Raw genomic sequence first — 25087 nt, 5'->3', positions numbered from 1 at the left:
GAAGGGGCCAAGGTGTTTTATGATACCATACAGTTGTAGCTGAGATTGGCCTGTAGCCCAATCAACTAGTCATTCATTTCTGGTGCATTTCTGCATTGGACTTATGCTGAAATGCCCACAAGAGATTTGGGTAACTCTCTACAAATGCTTTTGCAGGTAGTGAGTGTTAATATAATTTAAAAAATCTGTTGTTTTCCCACCCCTCTTCTACTCTTCACCTCTCTTTGTGAAAAAAGTAAATCATTCAGAGGTCTCTTTCAGCAAATACCAGTTCATTGAATTTACAGGAAGAGCTGCAGTTCCTCTGTGTGCATGATGCTTCTTAACACATCACAGGCCTCTTAAATAAAAAGCATAAAAAATGCACTCAAAAATAAACAAATTCCTTTCCATTCAAAATAACCATATGGGAAAATGTTATAGAGCTAAGCATGCTAGCTACAACTTTACTAGTAGTTTGTGTACTGATTTACGCTCACTTTATTGTGGATATCCCTTTTAAAAATGAGAGCATAAGGCTCCTTTCTTTTACCAGCACAAGTTGAAAAAAACAGACATATTTAGTCTTCAACTGCCTATGGAAATGTCACCAGTGTTCAGGATGATAAATTGCATCCTTCAGATGTGCCATTCTCTCTCCTTCCTCTCTGAGGAGATCCATTCTCAATTTTTCACCCTTAAAACCTAAATGAATCATAACAAAAGCCTCTCACTTAATTCATCACTTCTATTTCCTCCATTTTGTGAGCATTTACATAGCTTAAGATGTGGTGCTGATGGCATTCTGCTCTTTGCCCACATGTGATTTTGGGATTAGCTACACTGATCAAACAAGAGGAACTGCTATTCTAAAAAATATAAAAACAAAACTCAGACTCTACTGCTCTTTTAAATATCTGTATGAAAAGGACTTTTCCCCTTTACTATGCATAAAAAATTACTTTGGAGATGTTGTAATGTTTTGGATTGCCAGCAATCAAAGAAAATTTTTGAAGTGGCCATACAGCTGCTGCATCAGTATGTCTGCAATATGCCTGACCTAACCACTTCTCCGGATCCAAATGTGCCAAATCTAGTCTGTGTCCATGGTGAAGAAAGTAACAGCCTGCAGATAACACTGTACCTTTGTGACCATGAAGGGGCAGTTTGGACACATACATATACTGCTTAATTCTGTAAATTCCACTGGTGACTCTTTGAATCCCTGCAAATTTTTAGCATCTACAACATCTGTTCCATCTATATGAGAAACTGCCTCCCTCTGATCATATTGGAGTTACTACCTACTGCATTCGATTCCCAGCAGTTCCTCTGTTGGAGGAGACATAGTCATTGTTTATTAGTCATTTCTACACCACTTACAGTTTCAAGACCTCTATCATACTGCTTCCTTGTTGCCTCTTTTCCAAGCTAAGTCTTAGTCTTTTAAGCAGCCTTTCACAGTAGCTTTTCCATGAGCTTCATCTTCTGTTGCTACTCGTTTTTTTCTTGCAGATAGTGACAAGCAGAAAATGTATATATTGAGATGAGTGGAACTGCATGCAGGAAGCAATATTTAGGGACAACACAGATTTATGTAGTGGCATCTCTGAGGGCTCGGACAAAGACCTCCTCTCAGTTTGGAAATTAACCATTGAATTGTCTCTTTCCTTTAACCAAATAAGGTGCAAAACTTCCTGTCTTCTCATGCAGCTGTTTAGGTTTTTTAAAGAAGTTTTAGTGAACCACATTGTCAAAAAGCAAGTAAGCTTTATCTGTATCCTCATGTTTGTTTAAGGAACACCCAGTGTAATTTCAGATCATTTATCCACCATTTTTTCTGTTCAATATAACTTTTATTTATCTCCCTGCTATAGAATCATTGTATTGAACTGCACTTCCATCTCTTACTTTTAGACATCTAATATCACATTTTCTGCCTTCAGTACAAAGATATTTTTAAGAGGGATGCACCATGCTAGCATGACAAAAAGAGAATCGAAACTTCTCCAGGCAAGAACATCAGCCCTGATTCTGTGTAAAATGAGTATGAATACTCCTTCTTTTTTTGTGAATCATAGCCTTTGATTCTTCTTTCTCCCTCTCCTCTCCTCTCCTCTCCTCTCCTCTCCTCTCCTCTCCTCTCCTCTCCTCTCCTCTCCTCTCCTCTCCTCTCCTCTCCTCTCCTCTCCTCTCCTCTCCTCTCCTCTCCTCTCCTCTCCTCTCCTCTCCTCTCCTCCTCTCCTCTCCCTACCCATGAAAATAAACTATTTTGTACCAATGGAATGTTGTGTATTTTGTGTCACATTGGGTAAGAGAGTATAAAAACGTGTTTTGGAACGACTAGAATCTATTGCACTTTTTCAGGTTTCTTTTTTCTTTTTTAAAGTCCCTATTATTTGTTCAGTGTAACTACTTTCCAGGAAACAGATTATATCATTCTGCTCTGAGTATATACTGAGTTTTGACATTTTATTTTCTTTAAACTAAATACGATGTCTCAGTTCATACATCTGTGAGATCAAAATGCATAGTTCCAAAGCACTGCTTAGGAAATTTATCAAAAAAGCCCAGGTGTCTGAGGAACAGTTTGAAAGCAGACAGTCAGAAGGAACACAGGGAAAGGAACAATGTCAAAGAAGTGTGAAGACAAAGGGTCTGGAGGCAAGGTTCATGCTCAGTGTCATAGGGGGAATAGAAACTCCACTGGTGTCGGCTTTCTCTCTGTAATGCCTCTCTGTCTCAATTCATGCTAAATAGATTGGCATGTGCTGCTGACAGCCTATTATTTTACAACCCGTGTGCTTTCCTATATATTTAGATAACTGTACACTTCAACCCCTCAGCTAGATTATTGACAGGATATCGTGCAATCCACGTATTTGTAGATTTGTTTCCTAGTAGTGCAATGGTGAGAGAAGTGTTGTCTTTTCTCAGGGCTCTGGAGACAACAGTATTGCTGCAGCAGGGCGGAGACAGCTGACCTCTTCACCGGCCTCTGCTTCTGCTACCATGAGCTCTTTGGAGATTTAGGCAGCAGAGCCTGGGGAGTGCCTCTGTGAAGTAGGTATTTGCAGTAAGTCAGACGAGCTGTGCTTGGAAGTGTCTGCTTCTTCCAACTGCAAGTTTGCTTATTGTCGTCTATGCCACAAATGGCTTAAGTTACATGAGGTGAATCTCAGTTCAGGATGCCTAATCTTTTCACCACTTAACCTGTTTTTAACCTCTATATTGTTTAACCAGCACAACAATATCTAGTTTTACTTCTGAGAGCAGAAATACATCAAGAAAAATGTAATAAATTACAAAATGGGCTTTATTTACAGTTGGCCATTTTCTGTAATAATGATTTTAAGACAGAGGAAGTTAGCAAACTTTGTTCTATCCCGCATAAGAGCAGTTATCATGAGAAGAGGACAGCAAAATTTAGTCCATCCAACTTGTAATTTGCAACATCTCACTTTCCAGCACCACTTCATATCACACTGCCAGTAGCACATCAGGAATATCTAATGTGCAGATGGCAGGTATTACCTGAGATTTGAGGGGTTGTTTATTTTGTTACGCATAGGAGATGGTATTAGTAGCTTGCATGTATGTAAATATTCCATCAGAAAGGGCAGTCTGCCATCTCTAGGTCTTGCTTAATAGAGTATCTTTCTGTCCTACACCATGTTTTCTTTGGGGTAAACTCCTTATATCTTTGACACAGCTACAGCCCAGCCAACAGTATGAGAGAATCTAGCCATATACAGTTTGTTTTGAACAAATAAGAATACTGTTATACAAGGCTCAGCTGCAGTTTTAGCAGCTTGTTTCATTTTAACTAATAAGCTTGAATGATACTGAAATAAATTCAGTTTTAGCAAAAATTGAAGTCTATCCTTGCTCTATTCTGTTTATCTCTAAGTCACTTTAGCTAAATTAATTTATAAATTTATATTTATACCTGGGACAGCTAAGCAATATCTTTTCTGGTTTATAAATATGTAGTAAATTTCAGGTCTTAAGGCTGCGACAATAATCTTGAAAATATGATTTATGAGCAAAGTTTTACTAATGTGCCTATATCCATCTGGTGAAAAATGCTGAAAACTTTTCCAGCCGAGGTGTTATGGATACCTTCATTCCATGGCTGCTTTCCTGTCCAGGCTTTTTTTCCAAGATGCAGTATAATTCTACGTTTTAGCCAAAGACTGCAGCCTTTTGCTATATAGACTGTCAGTTGATTCTTCATCTTCCTGCTGTTCTACAGCATGCCAATAGTACCTCTAGCTCTCCAGTTTTCTTCTGGAGAGCAATTTAATTGCATATGAATGTCTGTTCCCTGGACTATTATGCAGAGCCAGGTAGTTGATGATCAGGAAGCCAGGTCTTCAGAGTCCAAGACTGCAGCTGGAAAGCTGCTGGAACAGGGTAACCAAATAGGATCTGTTGAAAAATAGAGCAGCAACAGAGGCTGATAAAGATGAGCTCTAAAAGGCTATCTTCAAATTCTTCCTCCCATGGAAGGAAATAAACCTGGCCACCTGGAAAATCTCATGAGACCCCCAAAGTACAGGGACTGTTGCTAATTTTTTATTTGTTTGTGGGAAATCTCAGTGCTCACCCCATATGAGACAGTATGTGAGGCTTCTTTGCGGCTTTCCTCCTTCTCCTACTGAAATCAGCTGGAAATCACTGTTGATCTGGGTGGAAATAGAATCTATACAAAGTTCAACTGGCTTTTCAGCTAAGAGCTCACAAGGATTTTATCACTGGTCAAAGAGCCTTTCCTGTCTTATGCAGAATTTTCTCTTAAACATATAAACTGTATTTTTCCACACTAGCATATGTTCATAGAAATATTAGAACTGCCATACCTAATCAGAACAGTGGTCCATTTAGACTAGTTCCTGGCTCCAGATGCCTCAGAGGAAGGTACAAGAAAATTCTTTATATCATATACCAGGGGAAGTATCTTCCTAATCTCTGGCAGTTTTTGTCTAGCTATTGCCCTGAGCATGAGTGTTTATATTCCTCATACACTTCTACCTAGGTGTCATCTATTATGTATGTTCTATTGTTTGAACTATTCTCTACAGATTTAGGCATAAAGGTCACAATAGGACAGAGGTCATAAGTCACATTAGATCAAAAGCCAGAGCGTGTCAAATGTTGTAATATAATTCATGCTCATGTATACAGCACATATATAAAGTGATAGCTCATGCTAAGGCATTGCCTCACATTGCTCTTATGGCTACAGCTCCCCTAAGAGTGTTATAATATCCTATTGACTTTCTTGTGGATTCATCGTGCTGTGAATTATTTCTGGCCAGTGGAATGCATGGAGTTACCTTTTGGGTATTACTTAAGCAGGCGTCTTGTGATTTTGCCAAAGATCTTTTTTGCAGGAGTCAAGGTGTGTATTGTTTCCCTATTTTTTTTTTTTTTAAGAGAAAAAGTAAATGGAAAAAGAAAAGGAAAGAAACTAAAGATTTACACTTTAGCTTAAAGATATATTGGATATATGAAAACAGCTCTTTTTTCCTCCCATAGAAGAATTGATCTGTAGTCTCAGCATGGATATGGATGTGAAGCCTTACTCAGTAAGGGTTAGGTGCCACAATTTTTCTATATTTCCTCTTAGACCAAAGGATAGACAACTGCCACATATACTTTTGTCCCTAGCACTCAATCTTTTTAAATTTTCTACATGGAATTATTCACATTTTTTTCCTCCCTCATTGTTTTATTCCTCTTGGGGAAAAAAAAAAAAAAAAAAAAAAAGAGAAAAAAAAGAGAGATAAGGAATGAAACAAAAAGCTCTGTAAATGATCCTTTTCCCAAAGACGCTTTACTCCTTCTAACTGTTTGACTTTTCACCTTTTGGATGCTAAGTGGAAAAGCCATTACTTGCTTGCTGAGGAAAAAGCATTTAATGAATCACAAAATCATTCAATTATTCTTAAAAACACTTCACATCACACATCTTTTTCCAAGTAAAGTGTGCGCTTTTTGCATTTAAATGGTGCATAACTGCCTTATACAATGTGTCCCTAGAGTTAGAGACGGTTTAGCAGAAGGGCTCTAGAAGTATAGGGAACATTTTGATATATCTTAGCATTAAAGAACTTGCATTGAAGATGCAGAGTTTCCTCTTCACTATCATTCATTAATACTTATGCAAAGTTCCCTTGCTACTGCTGTGAAACACCCAGCTTTACAGTGTGCTGCAATCCACATGCTCTGCTTCGCTCGGAGTGTTGCAGTCCCACCCAGCACTAACGAAGTATATAGTGAATCTATTAGCTGATGTGAAGCAGAAGAGTATTCAGAGTGCTGGTTTCTTTTTTTTTAATTTAAGGAAAATGACAGTTTATTTAGGAAGGGAAGTAAGAGTCTTCTTCAGAAAAATAGATTATTTTCAAATGTTATAGATGCTGATCTCTCACCACTTTTTCTCTGCTTTTACAAGGGAAGTACTTTCTGCAGTCCGCAGTAGCTGCCATTTCCTACACAACTTTTTCTTTGCAGGTTTTTTTGTTTTGTTTTGTTTTGTTTTCCTCCTTTGGGGTTTTTCTTAATGGACTTACACTGTAAAATGTTCTTTTCTGTATTTTATGAAAACTTTTGTGCTTTACCCAGCAGAATCAGGTAGCCAACTTGGTTTGTAAAACCAACTTCAAGGCTGCACTTTTGCTGGGGTGAATGGGAATCAATCTCTTTATATTTGAATGCCAATAGATGAACTGTATCAGCTTGGACCTGGCCATAAATTTGTAAACTTTCCTGTACTTTTATATCTCTGAAATTTAAATAATTAATTTTTTGCCCATAGCAATGATTAAAAAAAAAAAAAGATGGAAAACAGTGGGTAAGGGGTGGCTGCTATTCAAAGCATCTCCATCAGATGCCTAACGTAGACAGTGCAAATAACCCTCTGTATGTTTGGTATTATTGGACCACGTTAGAGAGAGAGGAAAAAACTGAGGCTGGCATATGGTGCGTGTCCTGCACTGTTTATATGTGTTAGGTTTTTTTTTTTTCCCTGTTAGCGTTTATCTTTCCTTTGTTACTCCACCTGTATCCTAACTAGAATGGTAATTCAGAACTGTCAGAGATTCAAGGAATGTGTTCAGACTTACTCTTCTCAAGAGCACAAAGAAAACAGGCTGAAGGAGTAAGCTCTCTCTCTCCAGAACTCTGGCTCACTTTAGCAGAGTGTGTGTTTGTGCATAATTTTCCCTTTCCTTTCTTTTCTCTGGAACCGATAAGGTGCGTGTTGCGGGGGGGGGAGGGGGGGGCTGGGGGGGGGTTAAATCCGCTTTACATAAAATTTACCACATTTCACCCCTGAAGACAGAGTTTTATAACCACTGAAATATCAAAGAATTTTGCAATAATTAGAAATGATGGATGTCAATATGAACGACACAGGCTTTTCATACTGTATGAATTCCTAAAGTCTGGTCAAATCCTGGTGGTAACCAATGTAGCTTCAGGGGAAGCTCCCTTGTGCGGCACAAAGAGGCTCCACCTGGTTCCCATTAACGTTGTGCTGGTTGGATCTGCCCAGTGATGGCGTCAGAAAGTACAGAGCAGAGAAGCCTGCAATCAAAGCCGTCGATTCCTGGCCTATAAAGCTAAGAGGCTATTATGGTCATCTGCTCTGTCTGCCCCTCTGTGTGAGGGGCACCACAACTTTTCTCAATTACTCGTTACTTTTTTTTGGGGGAGGAGGGAAGGGGAGGAGGAGGAGAAGAGGTGAAGGGGCTTAGTTGTAGCAAAGATTTTAATGGAGAAAAGCATTTGATTTTGATATAAACCTTCCAGTCTGTTTCTCCAACTTCATCTTCTAACCACTGGCTTCTGTTATACCTTTGTCACCAGACTGAAAAGCCTAGTGTTATCAAATTTCTTTTCTTTTTCACATAGTTATTTATAAGCTGTGATCAGGTAGCCTTTTAAACTTCTCTCCGATAGCCTAAATAGATCAAGATCCTTGAGTCTTTCATTACAAGGAACGTTTTCCAGTCCTTTAATCAGTCTCATTGCTTTCCTCTGAACGTTTTCCAGTTTTACAACAATCTTTCTTGAGTTGTCGACACACTATTCCAGAACTGATTGCATCTGTGCCAAGGACAGAGGTAACAACCATACCGTATATTTCTCTGGTTCTATGTGCATGGGTTGTACCAGATCCACATCTACCTTCCTGTGTTCAGAGCTCTTCCCAGTCCATTATCCATGCTAGTCTTTTTCAGATCAACTTCAGGCAGTAGGACAACTCCCTGCCTTGTAGCAGTGACTTGAAGTCGTTAATAGAACAGTGTTTTACATTTGTCTGGACTGAAATTTGCAGTTTGTTTAGCTTTAGCCTGTTTCTTGAGCAATCCACATTCCACGGTGGCTCTCTCCTTATTTACTGATGTTCCAATCATTTTAACTGAAAACTGTCTAAATATTTTCTCTTACAATAGTAAGATTGAAGGGTCAAAGATAGGGAAAAAATAACAGGGCCATGGACTTGTGGGACACTTAAAATAAGCCCCACTGATTATTATTCTCCACTTACTAAGTACGTGAAAGTCAGATTTGAATCTTTTTAATAGGTTCGATACTGATTTTAATAATTTTTTATACGTCACAATATTATGATTAATAGCTAAAAGTCTTTCCAGTGCTCTTCTGCATTTTTAATACTACTGAAATTACCTTTCTCTTACCAAATATATTAAATGGCATCTAGTTAGCCTTGGCATAATAATTTTCCATAAATTTCAGTTTTCACTGCTTTGATTAAAATGAGCTGGTACTCCCAGAAACCATTCCTTATTTGAGATCAATGTGAGTTTGAAATACCTATAGACATTTAAGTCATTGCATTTATTCTTTTTAAGAATTAACAAAAATTTTTGCATAGTTCCATGGAACTTCCCTAGTTCTTCAAGATGTACTAAAAATCCTCACTAGCTGTGCAGACAGATTCTCTGCCAAATGTATTAAAATACCTCCGTACAAATTATTCAGGTCTACTGATATTAAAAATGTCTAGTTTTATTAGCTGCTATTTAACGTTCTCCTGTGCTACTACTGAAATAGAGCTTCATCATAATCATCTGATATGAATACATCATTTGAATTTTTTCTTCCCAAATACAGAGGAAAACTATTTGAGAATGCCCAAAATAAAAAAGCTATTACAAAAAGTCCAAGTAATTTGGATTTAATAATGGAGCAATGCAATTTTTAAGACATTTTTGTTCATAATATAATTTCAATTTTGTATTTTAAGTTTGTATTATCCTAATGTTTGTTTTCCCTTTGTGATCTTTGGCTTTCTTTATCAATGCTTTTTAATTCCCTGCTTCTAATTTACATTAATTACTATATTTTTCCCTATTCCATTTTTTTTTTGTTTTGTTTGTTTGTTTGTTTGTTTTAGTATCAGCCTTCATGTACTTTCTAAGTCATTTTATTACTTTGAACAAGAATGTAGGTGGTTTCTTCCTGGGCTTTTTTTGAGATGGATATTAAAATGCTCTCTAGCAATCTAAATTTGTCATTCAAAATTTTCCTTGAATAGTTTCCCCAAAGAACTGGTTCACACTAACCATCAACTTTGTGAAAGCTGACTATCTCACCAAATAGAGATATTGTATTGTAATTCATTTGCTCAATTTAGCAATTAATTTATAATTACCTGACTTTTCTTTGTCATACTGAAATCTAGTGCAGTGTTGGATGCACTTAAGGAAAGTGTCATTTTTTATTTGCTTAATGTAGATTATGTTCTACTACAGACACTCTGAAGTTTCCAACTCATGTTATTATTATTCCATGCCCCTTAAGTATTTTTTCCATGTTAAGATATTTCATTACTTGTGTGGAAGAAATACAGGCCTTTAAAATTATTTCTTAAACAGCAATGATAATTTTTCAAATGGGACAAGAAAAAGTGAGATATAAAATGTCAGGCTGATAAAAATACTGTTTGAATTATTACTTTCTAACGGAGTGTAATTTTAAAAATGTTGACACAGTTACTGAGAGGTGTGAAAGATTTAGATTACAGAAGCAGGGCTTTTGTGCATGTGTATGTAAAAGTCTGAACCTAGATTCACAGTGTCCCGTTGTAACCTGCTTATTTGCAGCATCAAATGCAGATTGCTCACTTTTAATGCTTTGAGCAGGAATGCATAAAAGACTGAAAATGCAGCTACAATTATAACGATTATAGAATTCTGCAAATGGGACTGAAATTCTAGCCTCTTTGAAGTCAGTAGCTCTCAAACTGCTCGACTTCCAGCAGTTTTCGTCAAAAAGCACTGTTCCATATTATAAGGATTTAACTTGCCACTAGCTTCATGGTAAAGTTCACTAACTAGACCGTAATTTCCAGTTACCTCACTGTGATTTAATTCTATCCTTTAAGATAGTGAAACCTATTCAAAAGTGCTTTTAATTAAGAAAGCTTTCTGGGAATACATTTCCTAATTCTTGCTACATAATTTCCTAGAAACATTTTTAAAGAGGAATACTGCATTTCTTTTTATGTTGCAAGCAAATTACTCTTAAGAAAGACCTAAACTGAATGTTTGTATACATTTCTAACTTTAGGTAGAGTTGCTTTATAATTATCCGGTCTCATTTTTTTTACTACATATCTTGTCTATTAAGAGGAACAGTTCAATGCATAGCATCTGACAAAAAAGGGTAAAAATCTCAGCAGACATCCTGCTAAATTGTTACTGATGATTCAACCGGTCACTAAGTAAAATTAATTAGTGAAGTTATAGGTATTTTATCAGTAAGATTACAATTACCTGTTTCTAGTGATTCTGTGCTAGTACTTTATGAAGGTATAATACTCACGTGTATATGACAGTTCTGAAAGGAAACACCAAACATATTTGAGGAATACAATCAGTGCTAAACAGATTAACAATAGATTTGGCTTTAATACAGCAAATCCAGAGAGACTCTGCAAGCACAGGAACTAGCTACATTTTCTACACAGATGTATTTCCTACTATTTAATGTATATAAAACTCATGAATTGAATTTGTTATTGCTATTCTGTACCATGAGGAGATGTAGGGGAAAAAAAAAAATCCATAAGCAAACTACTAAGTAAAAGAAAATAGTGTCTTGCACCAATCAGACAAGTATTCACTGCAAAATCTTTATTAGAGGACGTTCATACATGCAGGAGTGCTTGCTTGATTTGTGAGAGGTTAAGGCTGACTGGGCTCATTAATATGCTCTATCCTCAGCAGAAAATAGTCCCTGAGATGAAGTACCTGGGAAACTGAACTTTCTCTGCTCATGCTCTTTCTGATCAGACTTGTCTTTTTCTGGCAGGTTGTGCAAGCAATCAAATTGACTTAAAACATGAAAGAGAAAATAAGTGCTGGAGTTGTGCTGAAAAAGCGGAGTGTTATCTTTCTTCTTGCTCTGTTTGCCCGTGTGCACAATGAAAGGAAGCTGGTGGAGGTCCTGATCCAGGAAAGGGATTAGGGCCTTTATCATCAGACAATAAGTGGAGCAAATTGCAGACCACAAACTATTTCTCTTCAGCATGCAACTGAAGGGCTTGTGGCTGAACTTGGTGACTTGAAGGGACTAGGAGGAAGTACAGGGAGGTCGTAAAGATGAGCAGCCAGCAAATGAGAGATGCTTTTGAAAGGTCTGCCGTTGAGCAGCAAGCGAAGGGGAATACAGGAAAAAAAAAAAGAGGTAAAATTCTAAAGCTTTGATGTCCTGGTCATTTGGATTAGCTCCAAAAGGTGCAATAATCCATTGTATCGTTACTCCAAAGCCTTTGTTATTCATCTAATAAGATTCTGAAGGAGAGCATTTGAGACACATGCAACTAAAGATTATACCATGTGGATTATCGAATACATACAGCCAGTAACTAAGAACAGGACTATTTGTTTAATAGTGGTTCCATTGCATATAAATAAATGAAAGGATTTAAAAAACAGAAACAAAGACTTCCATGATCAGGGAAATAAAATCTTTGTCTTTCTGCTCTTAGTCCTCTTTTTTATCCCTCAACTCTTCCTCAAAAAGTGCTCAGAGGGGTGCTGGGGAGAGGTTTTAGTACTATACCCCGTAAAATTAAAGATCGTAAAGCAGAACATTGACAAGGTGACTGAACCCCTTTGAGCTTTTGAGCTAGTCTTTGGAAGGAGTCCAGATTTTTGCTAACTCTTTGTTTTCAATCCAAAATAATCTGGAAATAATAGCTGTAACAGGAATGATAATAATGTATATCTGTAATAAGGATACAAACTGGCTGAAATATGTCAGCTTAGCGTCTGGTACTAGCGGTATGAACTTTACCTTAACGTGATTGTTTCCTAAGAATTCCTTCAAGCGCTGGGCTGTTCGAGGGCTGTTTAAAGGATTTGTATTTTTCCAACATAACTTGACAGACACGCATAACAAGAGGACTGGAAAAAACTGAGCAGAAATCCAACCCTCCAATAATCCCCATGGATAAACTGTTTCCCTAATAATCCCCCATTCCATAAACAAATAAATAAGATATCTATAGAAAATTGTCTGAAATTCTGACAAACTCGATACCTTTGAAGATGCTGCAAAGCTGATCTGCGATAACGGTTAACTGATTGTATGAGGAATCAGGAAATCATGAAGGCCACTTAATTTTCTGGAGCAAGAGATTTTATTTTCCCTACCTCTAGATTCAAAATTAGTTTTTTGTTTGTTTGTTTGTTTGTTTGTTTTTAATACAAATTATCACAATGTGGTGAGCTTTCCCTCTGATATTCCATATTCCTGATACTCTCTGAGTGGGACCTGCTGCTTGAGCCAAAGGAGCGATTGGCTTGTTGTGTTCTCCTGATAGATACTTCTATTTATGATAGAATACTGCTATCTAGATAGACACTACTATCAATGCTGCTAGATTAAATAGCAAGGGACAGCAGAATTTTAGTCATGATCCATCAGGCAGATCTGAGAGGAGCTGTTTGCCCTGAGAGAGGATAGACTTTCGAGACATATGGTGCTATAATGGGGGGGTGGGGATTTTTCAATTCCAATCCACCCATTCCGGATGAGAGAGACTGAGCTAATACCCTTGTGTATGGTGCAGTGCATGTAGCTACGGAAGTAGCGTTAAGATGGAATTTATGGACTCTCTAAATTGTTTGCCAGGAAATGTTTACTAGCTATGCACAATAAATGACTGTGAAAGCGTATTCCTGTGTTTAATATGACATGGTTATTTCCTCATATTTGGGTCGTACTATTATGATACCAATAAAGGAAACTTAAAAAAAAAAAAAAGAAAACAAACAAGCAATGTATGTTCATATTTATGGGACTTCATTTTGGAAAGTCTGATTGACTACAAATTGTATGGGGTAAACTTACTCCATGCACCCCTGGATACATGCCATGCCTGCCATACTCGAAATTAAATATATGACTTATTTTTAGAGTAAAATATTTTCATCATCGAGTCAAGGTATATTTAAAAAAAAAGACTTGTTACCACATCTATGAGGGTTCAGATGTATTCTGTATTTCATCCATAATGAAATTAATGTACTGGTATATGGGAAAGCTAACTACCAAATTTCCAAAATGGGTACACAGCTTCACAATTTAGAAATTCATCAGGCAGTACTGGATTGCAGTACTGGATTGCCGAAATCTTGGAATTTTGCTAAAGGATGTGACCTTTGTGTCCATACTACTCCCAGTTTTACCAGGGACTACTGTGCAGTTTTATAGGGTGTGTTAGATTAGATACATTCCCAAACATTCTTCTCAGCTAGAAACGAAATCAGAAGTTTGTCTGGTAAACTGTGCAAAGAGCTTTTTCTGTTCCTTCTCTTGCTTTAATGTTAGGCATTCTTTTTTTTTTCTTTTTTTTTCTTTTTTTTTCTTTTTTTGTACAATGCATCTAAGGTCTTTCCCTGTTATTAAAACAATCATTAATCTAATTGGTTTGAATCACACATTGAGGATTTCAGCCTGGAGGTATGCTTGTATTTTTTGCACGGTTGAACACCCTTTTACAATGTATTCATGTGCATATCTATACATCCAGAAGGTTGTTCTGCAAACACAGATTTAAATGAAATAACTAAATCTCTGTAGCAAAGCAGCTTCTCTGTTTCTACTTCTATTTTTTTCAAATAAGAATAACTACAATAGAAAGGCATACCTTCTCCCTTGGTTGCTATGAATGTAACAAGGGAGATTACTAGATAAAAATGAACAAAAGAAAATCTGAAGTTTGGCGTCTCAGCTTCTACAAAAACTCATCTAAGGATTTTAGTGCAATAAAAATTTGAAAATGCATTCATAAAAAAATCCAGCAGATCTCTTTCACACATTTGTTTCAAAGTGCAATTTTCAGTTGTTTGTTTTTTGATTGTTGCTGGGGTTTGAGTTTTTTGGTGTTTTTTTTTTTAAATAATTATTTCCTTTTTTTTTTTTTTAAACAAAAGGAAGAATATTTATGTTCCACTGCATACTTTTAAAATTGTTATTACAGTCTAACAATGAAGCTGATCCTGTAAAGTATCTCCCGTGAGGTTGACGGAGGAAAAAAGAAAGACTCAGCATTTTTCAAGGTCAAGTCTGAAGACAGTTCATGTCTTAAAATGTTTATAGGATGAATTGTTTCTTTATAATGTTTTAAGAGGCTTCCAAGCTAATCAAAGTGATGGAAGCGTAGAAAGACTACATTATTCTGTGATACTGATGGAGGTAAGAAATAGTAATGAGAAAGAGGCTCCAGGAATACCTTTGTGACAGCAAAACTTGTTTCTACAAATTGGAATCTTTAGTTTGGACACACTACATACACATGATTCATACCATGGAATACTGGTTTTCATTCAGACTTGATTGTTTCAAATGAAAGAGTTTTAGATAGAGTTTTTTACTATAGTAAATACTTTTCTCAGCTTAATCCTGTTGCCTACAACTAATGAGATAAAAAACCCAAAATGCTTCCAAGGCAGCTTACCTGGAAATTGTCTGCTTTATTAGTTTTAATCGGAGCTGTATTGGGTATCATGAAGGAAAAGGCACAGCTTTCCATGTATCATAGCCAAGAAGCTGACACGTCTCATGCCTTTCTCTTCCATTAGAGACATGCTATGCCTCCAGATGCTGGAGTCTGGATTTAGGGGCATATACTGCTCTTGCACAAATAAGAGTTGCATATGTTATGAGTTAATTCCATTTTGTTGTGTTCTCCTGCACATGGCATTTTGAAACAGTTAAGTGGAAAATATTTTTAGTTTGCCATCTTGTATTGAAATATTCTTGCATTATTAAATACAATCTAAATTCCCTAAGTGATATGTTCTATGGCTAAAATGCACAAATGCATAACACGGACAACATGCTCATGAGGGAAGTGCAGAAATTCAGATAGTGTCTCCATGTATTGTATTTTGCATGTGTGTTTCAGGCAGCTAAAAAGTATGCCAAAAATATACCGCTTATTTGCTACACAGCTGAGCTTCACCACGCTCACAGTGCTAGGCACTTTATGTTTGGAAAATAGGAGATAAAGAATAAATAGGCTTCACAATTTTATTGTGGGCATCTACTTTAGATGAAATATATGAGATAGGCACCAATAAAAAGAGGAATGTAGCTCCTGAGACTGATTTGGAGTGCCAAAGTCTGATACATACACTTGGATGTTGTGAAGGCTCCTCAAAGGCAGCCCCTTAGTGGAAGGGCTTATTGAGCTCACCGTGAGACCTATCTGTATTACTTTGCAAGTGTGATGCCTACCAAAGCATAATGAATACAAATATCTTGGAAAGGCTCATTGCAAGAAGCAGTACAATATATTCACAGCACATTGATGAGGCTACATTTGGTTTTTGGGAAAATAAAATATATTATCCAAATAAATTTGTCTCCTTAAGATACTTTGCTTGGACTGTTTTTAAAGATACTGCAGAACTTGCCTAATTTTTTAAACATCAGTAGTGTCATTGGCTCCAGAAAACTTAACATAATTTCCTGAATACGGTCATTGAAGCAGCTACGATTTCATCTTTGTGATCCTCCTCTAAATTAAGCTAATATTTTTAAAGGAAATCTAGCTTTTTTTTTTTTTTTTTTTTTCATAAGCTAAAATGTCTGAATCTAAAATGATCATTTCAAAAAATGGTTACTTTGTATTTGATTTCTCCTCCTTAGTATCTGTTATTGGCGTTAACTAACATTAAACACTGAGGGCTACAATGCAGCTATGCCTAAAAAATTACAGAAAGCTACATGTGATTTTTTTGCTGTTTCCTACAGCTACTATTAATTAAGGTTCCAACCCTGCGAATGCTTCTAGTCGAGCAAATTGCCGTGAACGCAAACAGGACTCTGTAAAAATGCAGAAGTACTCCCACGTGAAGCAAGTGAAATGAATAGAGCCTGAGCTCCTCGGGGTGATGAATATCATTCTCTCCTGAATACTGGCTAGTTCTGGCTTTCTGCTCCGAGTGTAGAGCTCATCACACTGTAAATCACAGGCATATATACCTGCAGAGTAGGTGACATAATCCCAGCAGCTATTAAAACCTAGATACTGTGTAGATATTCATTTATGCTTGGTGCATTCATCTATGCATATGTGTCTTTTTCTCATTCTAGAGCTGAGAAAATTAGAAGTGGTGAGGAATATACACTGCGAGCTGTATTTTCCTCATTAATGTGCAAAAGAGGTGATGAAGATTAGGGACTTATCACGCTGTTACCATCCCCCAACAGCAGCAGAATTATGAAATATGCCCCCCGCTGCTGGTCCTAGAAGGGCCCAGGAACATCAGCCAGGGATGATAAATAGCTCAGGTAATGGTAGAATTTTTTTTCTCTACTTTGGTCTTTGTAAAGTAAGCACTCCATTTATTTGTTTGGTAAGCAGGAGTAAGTCTTAGTGTGAAACATTTGATGCACAAACATCTGAGTCAGCTGCATTTTTTATTCTGAATGATCAAGTATCATCAGCAAAATATTAACTGCACAGTATGAAGTAAGCACTGGTAAAATTTAAAGGGTTTAAAATGCACTTAACCCTGTTTCCATCTGCATCTGTGTATATTTTGATGGGGGATCCAGTGAAATGTCTTTTGTGTAGTTATCAAAATCCACAGTGCAAACTTCATTAAATAATGAAATGAACAATATGAAAAAAAAACAAGCCTTTTTCCCTCTATGATTAGTAATTTTAATAGGAGAATTGACTGAGTATAGTGTCTAACTGTCAAGATCTGAAGAAAACAAAATGGAAAACATATTTTTCAGGCATCATTGGCTTGCCTGCACATGCACTTCAAATACATTTTTAAATACAATTGAGAGATATGGATCATTCAAACACCCTACAAGGATTGAAATAACTGTTTTTTAGGTCGGAGTTCTTCAGCGGAAATAATACTGAAAAGAACAGTTGGTAAGTTGCAATGTAACATGCAGATTGGGAAAGCAATGGCATTGTGCAAGACAGTTTAGTCTGCAAATGGATTATCTGTGTAAGACGTACAAGCTCACACCATGGATTTGAAGAGAACTTGTTCTAGGGCTTTTGAGTATCTAATGTGGAATGCAGTTTCCCCATAGTTTAAACTCTAAAAGCATTCCTGAAACATCATCGCTCAGGTGTCAAGCTTCAAGTACATTCACCATTTTAGTATTTCATCAGTTTATTTAAAATAAATAAGAAGTGTAAGATATTTTACTGGCTAGAGTGGGTTGGCAAATCAAATAACTTTTAATGATGTAATGCAAAGTTGTAAATCATTTTCAGTGAGGGCCTCATAGTTCAGCACAACATTTATGTAATATACTAAATTGCTGGCATAGCTTTAAAATTTGTAATACTTGGAGATCATGAAAATTAGAACAGAATCCATATGTATCCAGGAGAAGTAGCTGAAAATATGGATTCGGGCTTAACATTTTTATAGATATGTTGTAGTCTTTAAACCAAAAATTGTGTCTGATAAGTGTTAAACCAATGCACATGTAAACGTTAAAAAGAGTGAACTGGAAGTACACCACAGAAATGCAATGCTAAAGTTATGCGGTGCACTTTGTGGCAGTGGAATTTCTCAAAATAGCACCCCTGTTTTTCTGGTGAATCACCAAGAAGACACTGATACACCATTGATGTATGAATGGTAAATGCAATTATCATTGTCTTTAACTGGCAGGGATTAGGCATTTCTGACAAATCAACTAACCAATCATTCATTCTCTGGGCGAGGATTTTCAGTTAAAGCAACCAAGCATCTCTGAAATGATGCATAATCCCCTGGCTTTATTGCTGCTTGTATCTGTAGGTTTCCATTGCAGCACAGGTATCAAGAGAAATAATTATATTGCCTCCATGGGACTTAAGCAGGGAAAAATTAGGAAAAAGAAAGACTGAAAATAAACATACATCTGTTGTGAATCTGGATTGACTCTAAGGTTAAATAATGATGTCTGCCTTCACCAAATTGCCATGGAAAAATACGAACTGATCATAATTACAGTACAATAAAATCTCGTCCTCTTGCTTTGGTAGGCTCTTGAGTACAATAAAATCTTTGGCTAAAATAAACTGAATTCATATTTGTTAGCTTTCTCTTCGACAGTAAGGAGAATGTTCTCAAATGGCATAAATTGCCACCTTTTTGCTGACTTCAGCAAAGTTAGGGCAGTTTACCCCACTGGAACTGTGGTCCCCAAGTAGGACCGTCTGATTTCCTTGTCCTATGCACACTGCAAATATACGAACTGCACACCAGAAAGAAATGTTCGAGAATTTTACTTACATTCTGGCATTGCTTGGGAAGATGGTGCTTTTAGCCTCCAATGTAAAGTACCGAGCAAGGCTACAGAAGTCCACAAGCAAAGAAATTGTGTGCTGGTTCATTCAGGTCAATTTTATATGATCTCTTTTGCCATAAATCGTAAGTTAAAAAAGGAAACAACAACCACAACCAAAAAACACAAAGTGAATGCAAATATTAGCCCTTATATGAAAATATAAATGATGTTCCAAACTGCGTTGGCTCCAGATGTTTTTATGAGTTAAACGGTTTACTGTTTTCATATTTAAAACATTCTATTTTTTCACTTGATGTTATAAGCTTTGGGCAAACTTGCTGGCATTGATTTAAATAATGCTTTTGTACCATATGTAGGTCAAACACACATTCTAAAAAGATACAGCATGAACAAGAATCCAACCATTTACATTGAGAGGTAATAGCTGCTTGCACTTTCTTCAGTAATTATTGCACCGAGAAGCTTTGCACTGGAGCTTTCTTTGAAAAAATCACAAATGTTTACAAAGTATGGCATCACGTACCATAGTTATTCGATAGCTCCGTTCAGAAACTTTCTGGATTGCTCCAGTAAATGTCTGTTTATTTGCCTCATCATGAGTTGCCTGTGTTTGCATTCTCCTTACATCGTTTAAAATGAAAGCACAACGCTTCATTGAGATTTGCATTTCCAGTTCTTCTGTGCTTCAAAGCGCTGATGGAAGAAGTGCTAAGAACACTTGATGTGGGACTTGTGCATGTATTGGGGGTCACCAGCGCCAAAGGAAATGCAGCCTCACATATTCACGTCTGCTTATGAAGCTGATGGTAAAGACGTTGCCGTGCCATTATGGCTTTGTTACTGCATTCCTTTTTTATTTTTTATTTTTATTTTTTATTTCTTCACCTTTTCGAGCCTCTCCTACCTCTCTCTAAAAAGCACGATTTGGCTCCATCTCTTACCTTCTCTTGGAAACCCAATCTTTCTCCCTCCCCCTCTCACCCTCTCGCTTTGCTTCACTTATTCCCCCTTTTCTTATCCCGTGCGGCCATCCCCTAGAATTAAAAAAAAAAGAAAAAAAAAAAAAAAAAAGAAAAAAAAAGGCACTTTCACAGCGCTTTGGGTCCGGGACTTCCCCGGCCCCTTCGCATCCGGGCCGGTGTCAGAGCTCCGGCAGCGGCCGCCCTTGCAGGACGGGTCCCTTCATTCCTTCACCCCCCGCCCCCCCACAGCCCCGGCCCCCACGACGGCATCTCGCCCCCGTGGCCGGGGCGGGCGGACTGACAGCAGCAGGTTGGAGAGCCGCGGAGCGCAGCGGGGCCGGGCTGCCGCTCCCCGCGCTCACCTGGGGCCGCCCGCGGCGGGGATAAGAGACCGGGGCCGGTGGGGCCGGTGGCCCCGTGCTTTGGTGGCACACCCCGTTGCGGGGACAGAGGCATCACCGCGCCCGCGGCCCGGCGGGTTCGCGGAACCAAAAGCGCTTCAGCCACTGCGATTTCTTTGTATTCTTTTTTTTTTTTTTTTTTTTTTTTTTTTTTAATATTAGAGCACATATTGAAACGATAAACACAATGAAAAGCACAAAATATTTCATCAGTGTTGTAACTGTATATTTCCTTTATTCTGAAGAAATATCAAGTTTTGAACAGTGCACGGAGGCAGCGACTTCTGCTTTGGACGCCGCTCTCTTTTTAAAGACCGCATTGTTACAGTTAAATCTAGAGACAATTCTTAAAAAGCATTAGATGACAGAAAAGGGGGGAAAGTCTTACCGTCGAAAGACTGCTGCAGGTTCCAGCTCAGCCTGAAACTGCAGGGAAAAGTGGAGCAGCTGCTGAACAAAAGTTTTAGATTTTTTTTTTTTTTCAGAAAGTCTGCAAAACTAATTTCCCACAAAATAGGACTCAATTTCCGTTTAAGAAACCAGCTCTTGCAAATCTCATACAATTCCTGATTTTTTCCAATGGCAATTCAAATTCATTTTATCTTTCGCACATGGACCCAAGAGTTTAGACTGAAAAGGCAGAGCTCTGTGTTTTTTTTTTTTTTTTTTCTTTTCACTTTAAGTTTGGTTTGCGGGGAGGAGGAGGAAGGTAGAGTGAGGAGAAAGGGCAAAGTAATTCAGCGTTTCGGCAGTGGGCATCCCTTTGAGCAACGATCAATAAGCGCTTTATCCTAATTTAAACCCATGTACAGCCTTCCTCGGGGCTACTGCTAATGCCACGACACGCGCAGCTCAGGCTGTCCCTCTCCAGGTTGTCCCACGCTAAAGACCGCGACGCAGCAAATGAAGAAGCAGACAAGTTGAGCAAACCGCCCTTCTGGTGGGGCAGGGGGCAAGAGGCGACTTGTCTGTGTTCGAACACACGTGGCAGCTCGCTGAGCACCGGAGGTTTCATCGCAGACCCGCAGATACTGGGGATCTCCTGTCCTTAAGGCCGAGGTGTGCGGGCAGCCTCGCGCAGCCAGGCCGGGCCGTGGCCAGGTGCGCTGAGAGCTCAGGTGGGGCTGCAGCCCCGCGCCCTCCAGGCGTATTTGATTTCGCCCATTACCGCACCTCGCTCCTGCGCACACTCTGCGGGGTGTCCTTTATCGCTCTCCCTTCTTTCCAGGAGGAGAGAGGGGTGGGGAGGGGTGCGGTGATGGCCCCGGGGGGCCGGCCGCCTCCCGCCTCGCCCCGTATCCGTTCGGAGGGGGGAGCGCCCAGCCCTGGCGGAGCGGCGGACGCGCTCCCCGCGTCGAGGGGGAGGAGAAGCGACCGCTCCCCACCGGGCCGCCCCCGGCCACCCCACCCCACCCCACCCCCCCGCCGCCGCCCGGGGCGCGCAGCGCTGCCGCCCGCTGCCGGAGCCGCTCGGCGCGGGGATGGCGCTGGCGTTTTGGAGGGAGTTTGCATGTGGTCAGTGCTGTGCCGCTAAGCCAGCCCCCAGCTCACATTACACACTACTGTATTTATAACCTCTCGGAGCCGTTTCCCCCTTCAAGCAGTTCTCTGGGACCACCTTCTATTGGCTTCAAGCTCTCCTACTTCTTGACATCTGGGCAGCTCTGAGAAAGGCTCATCTAGGTCCGAGTGTTTATGCAGCGGAGACTGGCCGCTAGGGCTAAAGACCTGGATTATCTGAGTTCAGTTACTTGCTGCAAAGTCTGTCGTTGCCGTTTTGGAAAAAAAAAAACCCAGCCCCGATCTGTTTACAGTGAAAGTTGACAAAGGGTGGTGAAGTTGGATCCTTCCTAAACTCTCCTGCCTGGAACCTGAGACTTGCATGCCATGGATCACACACTCTTTGGCTGCCTGCGCAGCCCCCATGCCACCGCGCAGAGCTTGCACCCTTTCTCCCAGTCTTCTCTTGCCCTGCATGGAAGATCCGACCACATGTCCTACCCCGATCTGTCTTCTTCTTCTTCCTCTTGCATAATAACGGGATACCCCAATGAGGAGGGCATGTTTGCCAGCCAGCATCATAGGGGGCACCACCATCATCATCATCACCACCACCACCACCACCAGCAACAGCAGCACCAGGCTTTGCAGACGAACTGGCACATCCCTCAGATGTCGTCTCCTCCCGCGGCGGCCAGGCACAGCCTCTGCCTCCAGCCGGACTCAGGAGGACCCCCAGAGCTGGGCAGCAGCCCCCCCGTGCTGTGTTCGAACTCCTCCAGCCTGGGCACTACCACCCCTACGGGGGCAGCGTGTGCGCCGGGGGACTATGGCAGGCAGGCTCTGTCCCCAGTGGAAACGGAGAAGAGATCCGGCAAGAGGAAAAGCGACAGCTCAGGTAACGACGGCTTTCCTTCAGGGGTGGGAACCCCGGGCGGAGAGTGCCGGGGAGCTGCGCTGCCGGGCCCCGGCTGGCCCGGCCCGGCCCGGCTCCTTTCGCCGCGGGGCTGCCACGGGGCTGCCCTCGGCCGCGTTCTCGGAATGTCCGTCATTAAGGGCAGCTTTATTAGGGCCACAGGGGGGGAGAAATAAAAAGGAAAAATCAAGCACGTGATAGCGCATGAAGTAGTGAAGGTGGCGGCGGCGGCGGGAGGAAAGTTTCCATCCGACGGGGTGAGAGCTGTTCGTAGTTTCGGTGAGGATTTTAGCATCTGGCCCCGCGTCTCCCTCCCCCTTGTCGACCCGCCACCTCTGCCCCAAACGTGGGGACAGGACGCGCTCGGTGCATTCGCCCTGCCCGCGGGCTGCGGCATTGCGGCACTGCCGAGGGAGATCGCAGCGTGGGGCTGCGCGGGCCGGTCCGAGCCTTTTGCACCCCGTGTGTAGGATCTGGCTATTCGTGAGGCTCAGTGCTCGGGAAGGGACAAAAGCTGGGGTCCGTCAGCCAAACGGGTGAATGAGAGCTTTAGAAAGTTGTTGGTGCCGGGGGCAGAGGGAAGGAAGGAGCTGTCTGACTTTTCACAACACCACAACTCTTGCTTAGAGATGAGCAGAAAAACATATAGTACCGCAGTTATTTTAGGAGGGTGATTTGGGAGCTCTGGGTGCACAAAAGCCCTGACATAATTTCTGCTTAAACCGATGGAGCCTAGCGAGGGCAGCTCTGACTGAAGGCGCACGGTGCAGGCGATGCGAAGATGGCACACACAAACCAAAGGGCCGTCAGGGATGCAGCGAGGGGGCAGTGGGCACTTGGAAAGGAGGACCGCAGTGCTCTGAGAGCTCCAGAGCAGGCGTAGTAAATTGTTTGTTATCAAGGAAGAGAAAGTGAAAGGCTTTTCCACATAGCTGTGGAGTTCCCAATTGAAACCATGATCTCTTGCAGTCAAAATGTTGTTGGCTCGGTAGAGTGGTGAGTGATTGGAACCGTTTAGGAAAATGACCCTGAAGGATACCATCGTTACATTAATAAATTATTTTTATTTGTCATTCAGGATAGGCTTAGTTGAGTTTTATCTTATGTAGCTGGGCTGAAGTCTTCCAAGAATGAAAGCTGTACTTTGTCAAACAGCGGTAGTGAATTCCATCGATGCATCTTCCTTATACTTTATGAAACAAAAGGAATGGTCAGATTTTTGTGAGGCAGATGAGGAGTGCTACAATTTGAGTCCCTATTACTACTGAAAAATAATTGGATGCCTGTTGGTGTAAGGATTTATTGTATTTGTCAGCATACTTAAAGCTGAAGCGAAAAAAGGAAATGGGTCCCTTTCACTGTCAGAGAAGTATCTGTATTGCTTTCTGTTTATTTAATTTTGTGATGCAAAAAAAAAAAAAAAAAAAAAAGCAACACTGAGGAATGTCACAGATTGTATCCTGTAGGGATTGGAGCCTTCCGTTGGATTTAGTGGACACGAGTGGGAGCCTCGAGTTGTGACTGTGCTTACACTGATCGCGCTGTGCTCCACACATCACTTTCTGAGACTTTCAAAAGACCAAAGCAGGTAACTGCTGATTGCCCCCTCCTTTCTCCAAGGAAGAAAACATTCTGTCTATTCACACAATGAGGAACTTCTAGAACTGAAAATAGGCACCTTCTGACAGCAGCTGGGTAGCTGCAATGTCTTTGGTTTTTCCTCAGAAAAAGTCAGAATTTTGGACCAATCATTTAACCCCACCCCTTTATTAATCCTAAACTCTGATGCTACTTAATGCCATCCTAATGTATGGCAGAAAGAACTGTTGTTAAGTCGCTGTATTTCTATATATGTAATCCATAATTGCCTCTCATTAAATTAAAAATCACTCCCTTTATTTCTCATTAATCTGCTTTTTTAAACAAATGGCCATGCTTTAAAGCATTTTATCCCCCCCTTCCCCAATTTTGGTGACAGATTCATCACACTTGGAACCACTTCAATAGGCGTTTGTATAAAATCCTTATAGTAAATAACTAAGAAGTAAAGAGAGACTGTTTAAGTTTCACTGCCAGTATTCTGAGACAATTATTAATGCTCCTGCTTATTTACAGATATATTTCCTGCTCTGAAGCATATCGCATAAAGCCACAGAATGTTCAGTGTTTTCTTGAGTGCTGAATCTGTTTTGTACGTCAGATGTGCATTAACCTTAGGCCACCCCTTCCTTGCACTGCACTGCTTTCATCCCAGCATTACCAGATCAGTAACGATGATTCATAAAACCAAGTTTATAGATTGTTACAAGAAAGTGAAACGTCAATGGTACTTGTGTCATTTATCTCCCAAACTAGTAATTGTTGCTTAGCTGTTTAGATACTCCGAAGAAGTATCTTCTTTACCAGAAGCAGTGCCATTTTTGCTTACTTGTTATAATGGCAGAAGGATAACTTTTTCAATTAAGAAGGGACTCCAGAGGGTAGGCAAAATATTGGGCAGT

The 25087-nt window shown here is 39.9% G+C and overlaps 1 protein-coding gene across 1 annotated transcript in view; it reads left to right on the top strand.

Moving 5' to 3' along the window:
- Positions 1–21626: 21626 nt before the first annotated feature.
- Positions 21627–25087, top strand: part of MEOX2 (mesenchyme homeobox 2) — a 53312-nt gene continuing 49851 nt past the window's right edge. Inside the window, exon 1 of the mRNA XM_003207111.5 lies at positions 21627–22568. Within this exon, the coding sequence (XP_003207159.1) occupies positions 22058–22568 (511 nt within the window). The 5' untranslated portion in view covers positions 21627–22057. The remainder of the gene's footprint in view (positions 22569–25087) is intronic.

This window comes from Meleagris gallopavo, chromosome 6 (assembly GCF_905368555.1).
Source record: "Meleagris gallopavo chromosome 6, MGAL_WU_HG_1.1, whole genome shotgun sequence".
NCBI lineage: Eukaryota > Metazoa > Chordata > Aves > Galliformes > Phasianidae > Meleagris > Meleagris gallopavo.
The sequence above is the reverse complement of the archived record's forward strand: the minus strand, read 5'-3'. Positions and strand labels throughout refer to the sequence as shown.